Raw genomic sequence first — 15204 nt, 5'->3', positions numbered from 1 at the left:
CAGAGAAAGGTGATGGTGCTCTGCACTCGTCAGCGCAGGCACCAAGGGCAGCCAAGAGGAACAAGCCTCAGCTGTGTATGCCAATGGCGAGGGGATGTGGTGGTGATACGGGGCAGAGAGAAAAATCATGCGAGGGGACCACGGTACGTGCTGAAGTGACAGGAGAATAGCGCGAAGCAAGGCCGTTGGCGCTGATCCCTTCGCCAAGCCCTCCTCCTGCCCCGTCCCCACCTCTTCCGTCCCATTACAGCATGCGCGCACGCGGCACCCCCTCGCTCTCTGTGAAACGCGTCACGTTGTCGAAGGGGGGAGGGGCAGGGCGAGTCCACAGGCCTTTGCGACAGCATCGCTCTCCTCTCCACGAGCCCACCCCCTTCACACGACACGGGCAGACACTTCACACACCCAGTCGGCGCGATACGACTCGACGACAGCACAGGCATGTGCGGAAAGAACGGGTGCGCCCAGTGTGGCCAGCGGAGATCCATTGTTCTGCTGCTGGCGTGGTTGCTGCTATTCTGGTCTCGACGCGAACGCTCAAGGCGGCGCCGCCTACACCCACACCCGCACGTCTCTTCCCCCCCCCCTACAGCGGTGCCCATCCTAGGGTCACGGTGTGCGTGAGCCGCGAGAGGGTCGCGGGCTAACGCTGCGGTGGAGCGGAAGGAACGCAGGACAAGTCCATTCCGTGTGGTGGCCAACGACGCGAAAGGACAGCGACCGGCCGACAGACAGACAGAATACCGCTCACCGAAATAGAGATGAATCCATCACCTCGGGTGAGCGAGACACACACACGTGCAGTCCATCTTGGCTGTAACGCCCACCGAGCCACCCTTGGCATCCATCCTCCCCTGCTCTCCCGCGCCCGGTAGAGGAGGAGGGCTAACAACGCCGGCTTCGTTGGGATGGTACCCAGAGCGCTAATTTTCCATGCCTGTCCAAAAGTTTTTTGGGGGGCAGTCCCACGCATCAGCAATATGCCCTTCTCTTCGCTCTCCTCCATGCGCCTCCGTCTCTGATGACGGGAGAGAAGGGAGAGGAGAGGGGGGAGGGCGCCGCAGTGCGCGGTATCTCTCACACACACACACACATGGGCCAGCACCCCCGCCGCTCCCGCCCCTCCATCCCCTGCCAAATGTCGCACCAGTGGTGGTGGGTGGCAGGACCCAGGCACCCAGGGCGTGGCGAGGTCAGAGCGATGTATTCCGGCTGATGTCGGCGGCCAGGCCCTGGATGGCGCTGCGTCGGAGCGACCTGCGGCCGTGCACACGCCTCTGCCATCCGCATCATGCGGGGGTGTCGAGGCAACTCGAGTGTATGCCACCCCCGGCCCTGACTGCCCTGCTGGTGGGGGGGAGCCTGAGGCGCATGGAGTGGGGTAGAGCTGGATGCAGGGGCGGTGCTGCGGTGGCTGAGTCGGCGCACTGCTGTACCGCGCGTGTCTGGCGGGTGCCTCGCACCGGGTGGCGGGGGTCTGTGGTCGGGCCGCGAAGGGGGTGGGGTGGGGGTGGTCGAGTGGGGCGTGTGACTGGGTGCTGCACGGCCGCGGGCTGGGCACACGCTAGTGAATAACAGTAAGAAAAAGAGAGACGCCTGTGTTGTCGCCGAGGAGCGCACGGCCCACCCCCCCCGCCATCATCAGCAGCAGGGCCCGTGTGCGCCTCCCATTGGTTTACTGTTGCTGGCGGCTGCGTCCGCTTTTATTTTCCCACGCGCTGCTCGTCCCCCCTCCCTCCCTCCCTCCCTCCCCCGCCATCGCGCAGGGAGCACACAGACACAGGCGCCTGCCTCCTCTTTGGTCATCACTCACACGCTCCACTCATCACCACGCACTCCCCCCGCTCCCCCTCCCCCTTTCCGTCTTTACATTGGCACCCGTCGTCCTTCTTCGCTACCGTATGGTGCTGGGCGCACGGGGCCTCCTCTCCGCTCTCCACCTGTGGCTCTGCATGCGTGGCCCCAGCCCTGTTGGGGCTTTTCTTCTTTTTTGCATCGCTCCATCACACCGGCGCACACAGACGAATTTCTTGCTTGTGCGTCATCACTGACGGCCCTCCGCCCCCCCCCGTGTGCGAGCTTTCCGGGGTGGCGCCGGAGGCGTGTACGTTGGATCATCAAGAGAAGGCAGCAGCAGAAACCGAACCCGCAGGCGCAGAACCGTCGACGGAGCGGGGGGCACGCGATGGGCTGCACAAACGAGAAGTTGCACGCGCAGCAGATTGCCTACCAACGGGACTTCCTCGGGGCTTGTTGGAACAGCGTCCTCGGCGAGGATGAAGCTAAGGAGTACCTGGCAAGCCGGTGGATGGGGATATCGAGGCAGGTGATGGGGCTGTACACCAACAACCACTGCTTCACCGTGCGCACGCTGAGAAAAGAGGAGAAAACAGCGGCCGCGAACCCATCCAAGGCGCCGGCCGACCTGGCCGGAGCGCGACCCGGCGTTGCCGGAAACATCGGGGTGGGAAGCAGTGGTCGGCAGTGGTGCCCCAGTGTCAGTGCGGGCGCGAGCCCGCACGCCGGATCGCCCCCGGCGTCACCCAATAGTGCCATGCCGGTCATCAAGCTATTGCCGTCGAGTACTCCAGGCTCTGGGAGCTTTCCGAAGACGACGTGCGAAGGGCAATCCGGCAGCAACGGTGCCCCCTACCCCGCCAGCCCCATCGCCGAGCTTTCCTCGACCAACGCGCGCGTCGCTGCCGGAGGAAAGACGAAGAGTACCGACTCTGGAACATTACGAACAGTGATGAAAGACGCGATCGAGCAGGAGAAGACCTCACACAGCCACCACCCGTACCTTCAGCGTCACGGGCTCTCCGTCTACAGCGGTGTCGTCTTTCGCTGTGCCCCGGCACACCGGCTGTACCACCGCATCTCCTTCGTGCCCGATGCGCGCGCGAAGCGGCTGAACAACGCACCTGTGTCGGCAGTTGCAGGCACCTGGCAGGAGCAGCACCCAGCGAGTACGCCGAACACGCCGCTGGGCACGCTGGGCGGTGTCGCAGCTCCTGGCAGGGATCTCTCATCACTGAAGCGTTCGCGTAGCTTTCTTGAGACGAGCGGCCGAGCGGTGAAGCGCTCACCCCTAGGCGAGGGCGATTGTGGGCATGCAGGTGACATGCCCGCCTTGCAACTTGGCTCCACCCTAGTCTGGCACACCACCTCCTCAGGAGCCGACTGGGAGACCGATGATCCTCTGAGCGCGTCCAACAACTACCCCATCGAAGACCGCGACGTGGACGGCGTGGAAGCTACGCGGCCGCCCGTGATCATTGGGAGCATTACGGCGATGGAACTGCAGGCCCTACCGCCGAATGCAGAGTTGTGCTTTGGAGGATGGCTCTACGTGAGCTTGCAGGACGAACAGGAGCGCCTGCGCCGGTCGCTAGCGCGGTACGAGAAGCGGCGGCAGCGGCGCGCAGCAACTGCTGAGGCTGCCATAATATCGTCACCGTTGGCCTCCTCTACATGTCCGACTCCCTCGGCGTTCTGCAAGGACAGCCTCAGTCCAGGACAGTCGCCAGGTGGGTGGCAGTACAAGAGCGCCAACTGCGGAAACGTCGAGGAGGCGTCTGATGACAGTGAGGCCCTGCTCCTCCGAACTTCTGTGGCGGCGCGATCAATGTCAGCACCGCCATCCTCGCTTGGCCTAGTCCAGGAAGACACCCCCGCACCACCACCAGCGGATGTCTCGCGCCAGTTTAGCCCCAAGGAAGGCCCCGGCGACGCTGTCATTGCTGACACGGAGGGTGTGGCACAAACAACTGCTCCAATGGTCGGCACTGCCCCAGCGGCTGAGGCGGCGAGCTCACCCGCCAGTGGAGAGGAGGAGGATCAGCAACCGGCGCAACGCACTCCTCCGCTATCGGCGACGCAGTCGGAGGAGCGCGCGGCGCCCGCCATGCAAACCGCCACCGCACTACCGCCCTCGCAGTCGCAGCCATCCCTGGCGATGGCTCGGCCGTCGAACCTGTCCTTCAACGTGAGGAGCGCGGTTGCCTCGTCTGCGCACACCCCGTCCAGGACAACCGGCGAATCGCTCAAGCACGTCATAAACGTGCCCCCACCGCAGCCGACTCCGATGCGGAGTCTATCTCCGCTAACCCCATTACGGTGCACGGGAAAGTACGCGCAGGAGGCGATGGAGGCAGACGCGTTAGTGGCGTCGTGGCTGCCGTACGCGTACGTGGTCATTGCCGTTCCCATGTACGAGTGCTCCCTTGTGCCCACCGCCTTCCACACCGCCCTCAGCCGGCGCAAGGCGGTCTCTCTCAACCTCGCCGACGCGCAGTCGAGGCAGGCGTACGGTGTGGGGTGCATCACTGCTGCCCGCTACGGTGGTGTGATGGTGCTGGAGTACCGGGAGAAGATCACCGAGGACGACGACGAGTGGGTCGACGAGCTGCTGCGAGTGGGCCGCGCGTCACGGGAAAAGTACGGTGAGGCAGGAGCCAAGCCAGATGGCACGAGCACCCCGGGTCTCTCTGCGTCAGCGGCGGCGGGGACGTCAACGCCATCAAGGCGGCATCTCTCACACACTCTGGCGCATCACGCACGCGCTGAGAAGCTGCACTGCATCAAGAGCTGCATCTGGCACAAGCTGCGGCGTCAAGGTCTGCACGTCATCCTCGCCTCGACCCGCATGGCCGACCGCCGGCACCGGCAGCAGCGCGCCCTCGTCGCGAGCGAACTGAACAGGGTGTTCCAAGCGCCTGCGAGCTGGTTCGGCGCGCCTGCGACGAGTGTTTCGGCTCACTCAAAGGGCCGAAAAAGCAGGCACACCGACTCTTTTGCGGGCTGTGCGAGTGCGACGACCGGCGACGCATATGATGATGTCGATGGCATCGGCTACGACTACTACACTACGGACATGAACGGCATGGTGAACTACGACTCGTTGGATGACAAGAGCGACAGCCACAGCCACAGCTCCCGCAGAGGCCGTGCCTCGCGGTCTAGCAGCGGCAGCATCGGAGGGTCAGCTACAGCAAGGAGTGGCGGCGACGGCCGCAGGCACCGGCATAGTCTGTGGTCGAGGCTCGCTCTCCCCGGCGGTCGTACAAATCATCGGCACCGGCGACGGCACCACCATCATGGCGACCACTATGCGGAACGGAAGAGGCATCACTCCACCCACTTCGGCTTAGGCGACCAGCAGCAACGTGACGGCGGCGGTCGTCGTGGCCCAACGGCGGCGAATCCCTGTCTCTGGGCAGAGCCGAACTGCGACGACGACTTTCTCCTGCGCGGCACTTACCGGCAGATTGGTGGGATGAAGTACTTGGACGTTGTGGCGCTCATAGACGGGTGCCCGGTGTCGGAGCTGGTCCAAGGCATCAAGCGCTGGGTGGTCAACCTCCTCTCCATGCCAATCAAGGCGCGCCCTCTCTGCCTGTATCTGCAGCGGTACGAGGGCATCGCCTCCTCGCTACAGCTGCTTAGCACACAACTAGCGAGCGCCGCCCTCGCATCCAGCATCACCTCCGGTCACCTGATCGCCCCGATAAACCTGAGCTTCCACGCTGGTGGCGGCACCGGGCTGGAGGGGGCGTCCTTTGTTTCGCAGCAGCATGCCGAGGCGATGGGCAGGGCGGCGAGCACAGGCAGCTTCTCTGCCGCCTCGGTGCTCATGAACGTCCCGGCGACTGCCTCCGCCGTCCCACGCGGCGTGCCGTATAACACCTACTACCGAGGTCCGCTTGACCCCGTTGTTCGGACCGTGATGTCGCCCGAGGTCGAGTCGATGATAACGGCGTGCCACACACGTCAGCTGCCGGAGGTTTTGCGCTCACCGCAGTTGGCCGCGCCACACACAGTGACGAACGATGGCGCAGCCAACGCCGGGCCCCTCCCCCCACCACCCTCTTCCGCTTCGGTCACTCGCAGAGGCACCCGTGACGGTCCCAGGAGCAGCAGTAGCCATACCAACCCGGAGCCGCAGTTCCTGTCATCTTTGTCAAGCAGCGATGCCAGGAGGGCAGCGTCAGTCGAGGCAGGAGTAGAGATCGCAGGGCAGGTGCTGTGCAGCCCGCGACTGTCTACGCCTCTAACTCCGACGACACCGCACACGAGGCATCCACTCAGTGCCGACCCTAGCCCTAACCCTACCACCTCGGCCGCACGACCGCAGTGGAGGAAGCAGCACGAAACCCCCACTGGCAGCGCTGCCGTGCAGAGCTCCACTACACATGTCGATCCCACTTCTGCATCGCTGCCCCCTAGTGCCCCGCTCCCCGCTGTGTTGTCGCTGCGCACCGCCGGCACGGTGCCACCGAAGCACAGCTCTGCGGGGCCTTCCTCAAAGGCCAGCGGGTGCCCCCTGTGCGACGATTCGTTGCGGAGCGACAGCGGGGTCGGCAACAACTTTACTGCGGCTAATGGAATGGCGCTGGCGGCGGCAGTAGCAGCGTCGGTGGTGCCCGGCGACACTCTCGACGACCCTACTGGCGACGGTGGTATGAACGACAGCTCCGCTTCTCCGGCCGTCATCGACACGCTGACTGCCCTCCCGCTGCTGCAGGACGACTTGAAGCAGCAGGGGACGCCGTCATCGAGGAGCAACTGCTTCAGTGTCGCTGCTTCTACGGGCGGAGCGACAGGCGACGGCACTCGCCCAGACGACAATGTCGAGGCTAAGAAGCCGCGGTGCGTCAGGGACTCGGACGACAACGCGTCCGCCGGTCTCCGCAGCACGCTGAGCCACACACACTATCCTGGTCAGGCTTCCCTGCCTGAGCGATGGGAGGCAATGGCGGCAGCGGCAGCAGCAACTGGATGTTACCACAGTAGCGGCGATTTCGACGCCAGTGATGACGGCGACAGCGACGCGGCGGCGCGCCGGAAAGCCGGTGGAACTGCCTGCGCTGGTGCAGAGGGAGAGGAGGCGTCGTATGGAGAGCGAGAGTGGCTGCTGGCGGACCGTGAGCTGCGGGCGCTCAAATCGGAGCTGGACGAGATGCACTACCTCGTCTCCACGGCCCACAGCGAGCTGATGCAGAGGCTGGAAGAAAGTTCTCAGCTTGGCGCCATCTTCCTGCCGCACACGCGGCCCGATCAAGTCGACCTCTCGCTTCTCACTTTGAAGATGATGCGGCAGTACCCCGAGGAGGTGCCCGTGAAGGAGATACACACGGACTGGGTGCCGATGCTGATGTCGCTGCTGACCATATCGCGCAACAACCTGTTCTGCTGCGCCGGCGACGATGACGACGACAGCGATACCTTGGGCTTTATGAGAACGTACAACAACGCCGTCACCCAGGCCGACGTGTGCGACGCCGACAAACGCCGTGAGCTGTACGGCGCGGAAACGACGAAGTACACGATCAACCCTCTTCCACCGTTGCCAGTACCGCGCCCGCTACACGACATTGTCATCGCACCGCAGCCGATTCGCCTCACCAAGGAAGTGCTACGTGAAGTGAAGCGGGTTGGCATGGATGAGGCTGGTCTGTCCTTCGCCTTCTCCGGCGGTTCACTCGGTGTGCTGGCCGGCGTGCTGTACTACTACACGGATTTCCTCCGTGCTAAGTACCGCAGCGGGGTGGCGGCAGCAGGTAGGCGTCCAAAGGACGCCGGGGCCACGGTGCAGGACGTGCTGGCGCGCGACGGGTACAACGTTCTCCTGCGGCGCATCTGGATCTGGGGTGTGATACCGGACTCGAGTGAGCGCAAGTCGGGCATCACCTCCGCCGCTGCTAGGGCGAAGCAACTACTACGAGGGAGGCTGCGGAGCCGCAACGGAGCGGATTCGGCGAGCTCGACGGAGTCAGTCTCGACTCGGTGTGCCGAGGATGCCGATTATGTAGTGACGAACACAACGGGCCTAGACAGTGGCTGCGCCCGTGTGAGAGGGCAGCCCTTCCGCAACACCGAGGCCTACGCCCTCTACGACGCCGTCTTGCACTACCTCCGCACGCTCGAGGAGCTTCACACGGAGCACCACGGCAACGCCTTTACCGCGCCACAGGCCTCGACGAAGCGCCGGTCCGTTCTGACGGCTTGGCGGCGCAACAAGGGTGGCCCCGACGCGGCGACCATGGCATACGGAAGCGGTGGCGAGTCGAACGGCGCGGCCGGGAGCCCTGCTGCCCCGCCAGCGAGCGGGGAGCTTGTGCCGAAATTCGAAATTTGTGTCGCCACAAACTACTACTACAAAGAGATGATGGAGGAAGCGCGCCGGCCACGCACCCCCGCTCGCAGAAGCAGCTTCCTCCTCTACACCAGTGGCAACCCTCACCACACGTTCTCGGAGACTTCCCGCTACAAGCGCCTTTCTGCCACGGTCCCGCCCCCGCCGGCCGCGTCGTCAAGTGCTGCGAGTGGCATCATCAACGCTGCAGTGGATGGACGCAATGCCCATGCTGCGATCCCACCACCACAGGTGGCGGAGCGGGCGCAGCAGCACCTGGAGCAGCCGTACTGCGGTGGAGAGGAGGCGGTAGGTAGGAAAGCACCACATCGACATGCCGTGAAGAGAATCTTCGGGTTCTTGACCGAACACTACGAGCAGTGGCGCGCGCAACACAGTGACGACCCCGCGGCGAACGCACTGGCGAAGCGTGTTCACATCTCCATCAAGTAAAGCCGGCAGACACACGCGAGACGGGGCAAGGGGCGAGATGAGGGGACCGTCATCATTGCGCGTCCGTGTGTGTGTGTGCAGCTGAGTGCGAGGTGGCTAACCGCTGCAAGGGAGAGCATGCAGTTTGTAGGCATGACATGTGGTCGTGTCCATCGCCGCGGCAGGTCCGCTGCTCCCTATTTTTGGACTTTGCTTCGTTTTTTTTGCTTTTCATGGGTGCTCCCCTCCCCACCACCACCCCCCCCCCGCGGAAGACTTTTGAGGAGGAGTCGTTGCACCTCCTGCTGTGCTGCGCTGTGTGTCAACGTGTCTGCGTGGGAAAGCGCCTTTGCCGCTGCCTCACCCACCCACCCACCCCCCGCCACCCTTTTTTCTCCTTGAGGCGAGGCAAGAGGAGGCTCTGTCCCCTTATGCTTTGCGTGGGCACGATCGCCCTATACTGGCCACACGCACCCGACGATCCATGCAAGCACAGATACCTGCAACGTCCCCATCGAATCCGCGCCCCGGTGCTGGTTGCCGTCTCGTTCAATCGTATCCTCCTCCCCCCCTCCCCCCCCCTCTCTCCTCCCATCATCCTCGCAGAGCATCCTGCGCGTGCACCGGGTGCAGGTCACAGACGACGTCTTCTTGTGCGTGTGTCTTCTCTTCGGTGGTCGCGTGTGGACAACGCCTAAGTCCCCGTCGCACAGCTCCGCGCAACCGCCCTCTTCTTCCGCACGCGGTGCTGCGCTTCGCCCCCTCCCACCTCCCCCAGCGACGCCCCGTTTCTCTGCAGCAGCAACCATGCTGCGCGCGCGTGCGCGAAGCTCCTACACGGCGGCGCGCTCTCCAGCGGCGCGGTGCTCGGCCGCCGCCGCGATCGGTGCCGGCAGTGGGGTCCTCCGCGGCAGCAGCGGGCTGGGAAGCGGCGCTGGCGCTGCTGCCGCCTCCGCCTCTCTGCACGAGCCGCGTCGCTACTCCTTCAAGTACGCGACAAAACGGCAGCACAACGAGGCGCGTCAGCCGGCGTACATCCACGACAAGCGCTACGGCCTCTTCAACAATGAGCACAACATTGGTAAATCCCGCCGCGGGCTGCCGCATATTACGCCGATATATACGAAGCACATGAGCCTGTGGGAGACAGACACCGACGCGAGCACCAACCGGTTCTTCCGGCACTACGTCTTTGGCCAGCGAGAGGAACACCTGTTGCTCGGTCGTCCCCACGGCTTCGAGGCAGATCAAGCTGGTGGCCGCCAGGGCGACTCGGCCTACGAGCTCAACACAGACCAGCGCTACAAGGGCGTGCCGCGGCCTGCCATCACGAACCTGCACTACGAGCCGGTGTGGAACCAAACGCTCTACCGCAGCACCGCGCACGGAAACCAGCTCACAAACCCGTCGTCGAAGCTGACGGCGGCGGTGCTGGGGCCAGAGTTGATGGAGGTGCGCGACGCTAAGTCCGTGGAGCACTGCAAGGCGTGGTTCGACCGGCTGTCATTTCTCATCCAGCAGCACTACGACGCGGTTGGCGACATTGGCGCGTTTCGCTCGCGGCACGCGCAGCACGTGCACGAATTTTTTGTTGCCTTTCACGATGCTCTGAGCAGCTTCGACTTCCAGGACCGCTACCTGTGCGACCAGTTCGCCAAGGCGCGGCCAACGCACCTGGAGGACCTCTTCGCCATCTTCCTGGAGATGGAGGCGAACTACGTGAACGAGGACTACTGCCCTCGGTGCAGCTTGCCGTATGCAACGACGCGCTACTGCGGTGAGGGTGACCCAAACACGCCGTTTCGCAAGCACCGCGGTCGATGGGCGCCGCATCAGCACTGGGGCAAGGAGTGGTACGACGTCGTGATGCGCCGTGCGGAGGCGCTGTGGTACCGCGCCACCGAGGACCCGTTCTTTAGCACGACGGCGCACACACAGCGCCAGGTGGAGGCTCTCCTCTCCGTCTACATCAAGACGAAGCACCGTGCCAAGATGGTCGACTTCCTGCACGCGCTTCGTGGCTCAAAGGAGTTTCTGCTAAGGCAAGTGCAGATCACGCCGGCGATGCAGAAGGCCGCCGATGACCTGCTAGACAGCACACCACACGAGCACCTCCTCACGAACGCCTTCCAGCTCGAGAGCAGGGCCGCCAAGTATACGGGTGACGCGCAGAGCGTGCCCCACTCGCCCCTGCAGATGCGGCTCGACATGGAGATGAACAAGTATCGCCGACAGCAACGGGAAGAGGGCGTGGTGCGGGTGCCGCCTGCCTCGTGGAAGCTCGACACCACCGCGATTGTGCCGTACAAGGTCGACCCGCAGACGAAGCACGTGGTAAACTGGCGGACCGTGAAGGAGGGCATTGAGCAGTCCTTCCTCGCCACCGGCCTTCCCAAGGAAGCGTACACGAGTGAGGAGTGGCGCGAGATGCTGTACCTGAAGGAGCGCATTGCCAGTCGGGGCGCGCGGCGCGCCCAGCTGGAGGCCGAGCGCCAGGCAGAGGAGGCAGCCATGGCGAAGAAGTACGGGCAGCGCTCTCCTGCAGCGACGGGCAGCTCATCGTGGTGCGTATTCCCTGACACAGTATGGTATCGCGTATTCGAGACCACCGCGGAGGCGTTGAAGCCGTACGGCGTCACCCACGCCGGGCAGCGTGTGCTCGTGCGGAGCCGGACGTACGTCAATCCCGCGGCGGTGCCGTACACAGACCCGGTGCGCAACGCCTCCGTGCTGCTTGACACCACCCCGGAGGCGTGCGGCCTCTTTGGCGGATTCAAGTCTGGCGAGGTGCTGCGCCTGACTCCAAGGAAGCCGGAGGGTGCCGCGGCGTTCAACGTGGTGGTGGTCGGCGTCGACAAGAGTGGTGCCGAGGCAGAGTGGTGCCTGTACGCCATGCACTGCGATGCTGCATCGCAGACGAGCAAGGGGCTGCTGAACCTCGGCACGGACTGCCTGCAACTGCTGTCCAGCTACGCCAAGGTGGAGACGACGCGGAGGTGCGCTGTCGTGACGGTGCTGGATGCCCAGCGTACGCTGCCGGAGGAACATCTTGGCCAGGTCGTCGGCGTACGTGGAGGCGAGCTGTACGTGCAGTGGCACCTGCAGCGCGGCGGGAGCTCTGAGCTCGACCGCAGCGTCGCTGTCCCACTTGGCAACCCGGAGACGGTGAAGCAGATGTACAAGCTGCAGACCCTGACGGACGCAGACGGGGCACAGGCGCTGCTGCAGGAACCACCGTCGTGGCGCACGCCGTTCCGCAACGACTTCGTCGATGAGCGCCTCAAGGAGGTTGAACAGGCGCCGTTCAAGCGGGAGCAGTGGGCGTCTCTCATCCAGGGCAAGTACACGCCGAAGGTGAAGAAGTACGGCTACGCGCAGCACACGACGCAAGACGACTTCCAGACGAAGGAGTACAAGGACCGGCTGCTGGCACGGCAGTACTTCTGCAACCCGCAGGCGTTCGCCGTCATCCCGGAGCGGCACGAGCGGTCGGTGAAGTTCATGGGCAAGTGGGAGCACCAGCGTGTGTGTGGACTGCCGACAGTGGACCGGAATGAGCTGGAGAAGGGCTGGGGCGAGGAGGAGGAGATCACCGACGCCGAGGTGGGCGCGATCGAGCAGGCGCTGCGCGACATCAGCGGCCGCCGGCCCGGCAACTTCGTCAAGTCGCCGACGGAGACGCAGTCGCTGCGCCTCAACGAATCGTGGTGGACCCCACTGGAGTTCGGCTGGGAGGAGCACAACCGCGAGCAGATGGCCTTCCTCGACAGTAGTGAGCGCCGCATCGTTGAAGGCGCTCGTCTGCCGTTTGGTGGCAAGCGACCGCCCTTCGGCACAACCTACGGCATGGGTGAGCGCATCAGCGAGATAGCAGCAGACTACGCGAAGGGGTTCGGACTGGGCCCGCACGGGCACTCCCCACAGCATGGCACGGCGCACTTTAACACGCTCGAGGCGGAGCAGCAACGCGTGAAGGTGCTCGGCCTCGGTAACGCACTTGTGCGGCTCTTCCACGAGAAGCTGGGCAACCAGGACATCCAAGCCTGGGCATTGCAGCAGTGCGGTGAGTCCGACGCGAATGTACGCCAACTGTTACTCTCCGTGGAGGAGTGGCGCACGAAGGGGCGAGCACCGTCGCTGCTGCTGCGCAAGGTACTGCAGCGGTACTTGAAAGAGGAGCTTGATGCCTTCAATAGTGGACTGCCGGCTCACGTGCCGCGTCTCGCGGTGCCGTGCGCGGATGCGTCTGCCGCCGACAGCATTGGGAGCAGCAGTACCGGGTGTATCTGGGTGGACGTCGACCGCAACGCCTTCGCCCTGGAACACGCGAGTCAGTTCCATCGCGGTGACAGCGACGAGCCGTACATCGTCGGTCTCGTGAAGCGCGCTAGTATGAGCAGCGGCAGTGACGGCGCCCTCTCCGCTTCACCGGCGGGCAGCGGCGCCGACAGCAGCTACGCGGAGTACATCCAACAGGATGTGCTGCAGCGCTTTCAGATTGGCCTGGCCCGCATCGTCGGCCGCGGCATCCCAAGCTCGATCATTATGGAGCGCACTGTGAAGAGTAGCCGCGGCCTGGAGCGGGAGAGCGCGAAAATGCTTACACTGGTGCTCGTCGGGGAGCTGGCGAAGCTGCTGTCGAAGATGCGCATCACACCGGACAACATCTCCATGGTGGTACGCGGCCTGGCCCAGTGCCCCGAGAAGGAGCTGCTAGGCGGTGGCGACTTCGCTGTGCCGGTGTCGCTCATCTTCAGCTGGAATGGCCCGCAGTCGAATATCTCCACCGCGACCACCACCGCCAGCAGCAGTAGCGGCAGCGGCGGCAGCGCCAACGCCGGTGCTTCCCGCGGTGTCAGTGTCAGCGCGGTGCAGCAGATGCTTGAGCGAACGCGGCACGGCTCCAGTCCCGGCGGCAGCGGCGACGGTGACAAGATGGTGGGTAAGGTGCTGGAGGAGCTGGCGTGGTGCCAGGACGGCGTCGCTGCCGATGTCCTCTACGCACTTCAACAGAACAAGGCGAACCCCACGCTGCGGCAGGAGTTCCTGAACGCCTTCCTGCCCGTGTGCTCGAACGACCACCAGAAAGCGCAGCACATGTACGCCGACTACATGCTGGGCAAATTTGTGCCCAACATTACGGTCGCCATCGAGGCCTTTGTGAAGTTTCTGGGCAACATCTCGATGCATCCGGAGCAGCTGACAAGTAGTGTGGAGTACTTTGAGGTGGACAACGCGCGCCGCGCGGATGGCACTGAGGGGACGGGCCAGTATACGCAGGTGCGCTTGCTGCCGCCGGAGATGGGGCCATTCCAGTACGAGAACACCCTCATCGAGTCCATCGAGACAGCGGAGCGCTTCCGTCGGTACGGCATCCTGGCCGGCCCGGCCCGCGTCCCCGCTTCTGGCTTCATCGCGGCTAACTGTAAGTCGCTCACCTACATGACGCATCGCGACAAGGAGGTCGTCTACGTGACCGCGGAGAACGACCAAGGGCTGGCCAACGCGCTGCGCAGCTCCGCCCTTTTCAAGAGCATCGCCAGTAACCCGAAGCTGAGCTACCTCTTGGGCGGAATCGCCGGCGGCGCTCACTCTCATCCACTGTTGGTCGATAGCTTCAACCGCTTCTTCTACCGTGTCGCGCCGATGCTGAGCCTCTACCAGAGTCTGCTAAAGGAGTACAGCGCCACAATGCCGTCCGCCCAGGTCGAGGCGCAGATCGCCAACCTTGGACTTGCTCGAGCCCTGGATAGCGAGGCGTCGACGGCCATCGAGCAGGACTTCCGCCGCAACGCGGAGCGCTACTGGCGCAACGTGCTGGAGGGACGTAGCACGGAAGAGGCCGTGCTGAGTAGTGGCAGTCGCGAGTCGGTCAGCGCGCAAGGTCGCCGACCTTCCCAGCAAGGGAGTGGGCGCGTCGGGCAGTCCAGCTCTGGCAGCCGCCGAGGCAGCGGCGAGTTCAACCTTGCCAGCGTCGTGGGCCACCGCGCTGCCGCCGGCGCGCGCAGCGAGAAGAGCCGAGCCCCTGCCTCATCGTCCAGCAGCAGCAGCAGCACCGTGGCGACGGCGGCATCCGCGTCGACGCGTGTCAAGGGCTTGCTGGGCAGCTTGAAGGGCGGCGGCAGTGGAGCCAGCCGTGGAAAGGGCTCTCGTCCCGCCAGTCCGGTCGGCGTAGTCAGCGGCAATCGTGGAGGACGCAGCGGCAGCAGCAGCAACGGGGATAAGAATCGAGGCGCAAGCGGGAGAAAGTGAGGCGGCGTTTGCCGCGGGAGTGTGTGGAAGGTTGCTGGTGTCGCTGAGTGGACAGTTGTGGCATGCGAGGACGTCCATAACAAGGAAAACATGGCAAAGGAGGATCGCAGCGGTCGTGCGACGGAGAGACTCCGCATCCTCAGTTCGGTGACGATATGCCCTTCTCGACAGTGAAAGTCCGGAAGCAAGTTCCGGAAAAGAATACGAAGCAATGAAAGGGGAAAGGGGGGAAGCTCCTGAGGGGCTGCCCGCGATGTGGTTTTCTGTGCGGCTCTGCGAAGGCCGCGGCGGGTTGTAGTGACGAGAGGGCCCGCAACACTGTTGGCATGGTGGGAAGTGCGAGCGAGAGAGCGTGTATGCGGTGTTGCCAGGTGCTGCAACGAGGC

General features: G+C 64.3%; 2 protein-coding genes across 2 annotated transcripts; both read left to right on the top strand.

The window, feature by feature from the left end:
- Positions 1 to 2185: 2185 nt before the first annotated feature.
- LMXM_16_1240 (hypothetical protein, unknown function) lies at positions 2186 to 8587 on the top strand (the record flags this gene model as incomplete). The annotated part of the gene is made up of 1 exon (XM_003873763.1): positions 2186 to 8587. One exon carries the CDS (start codon positions 2186 to 2188, stop codon positions 8585 to 8587), a length of 6402 nt encoding a protein of 2133 aa, XP_003873812.1.
- Positions 8588 to 9373: 786 nt separating this feature from the next.
- LMXM_16_1230 (conserved hypothetical protein) lies at positions 9374 to 14818 on the top strand (the record flags this gene model as incomplete). Its single annotated transcript, XM_003873762.1, has 1 exon — positions 9374 to 14818. One exon carries the CDS (start codon positions 9374 to 9376, stop codon positions 14816 to 14818), a length of 5445 nt encoding a protein of 1814 aa, XP_003873811.1.
- Positions 14819 to 15204: the final 386 nt, after the last annotated feature.

The sequence above is a fragment of the Leishmania mexicana genome, chromosome 16 (assembly GCF_000234665.1).
Source record: "Leishmania mexicana MHOM/GT/2001/U1103 complete genome, chromosome 16".
Lineage (NCBI taxonomy): Eukaryota > Euglenozoa > Kinetoplastea > Trypanosomatida > Trypanosomatidae > Leishmania > Leishmania mexicana.
Note: the sequence above shows the minus strand (reverse complement) of the source record. Positions and strands in the feature narration are given on the sequence as shown.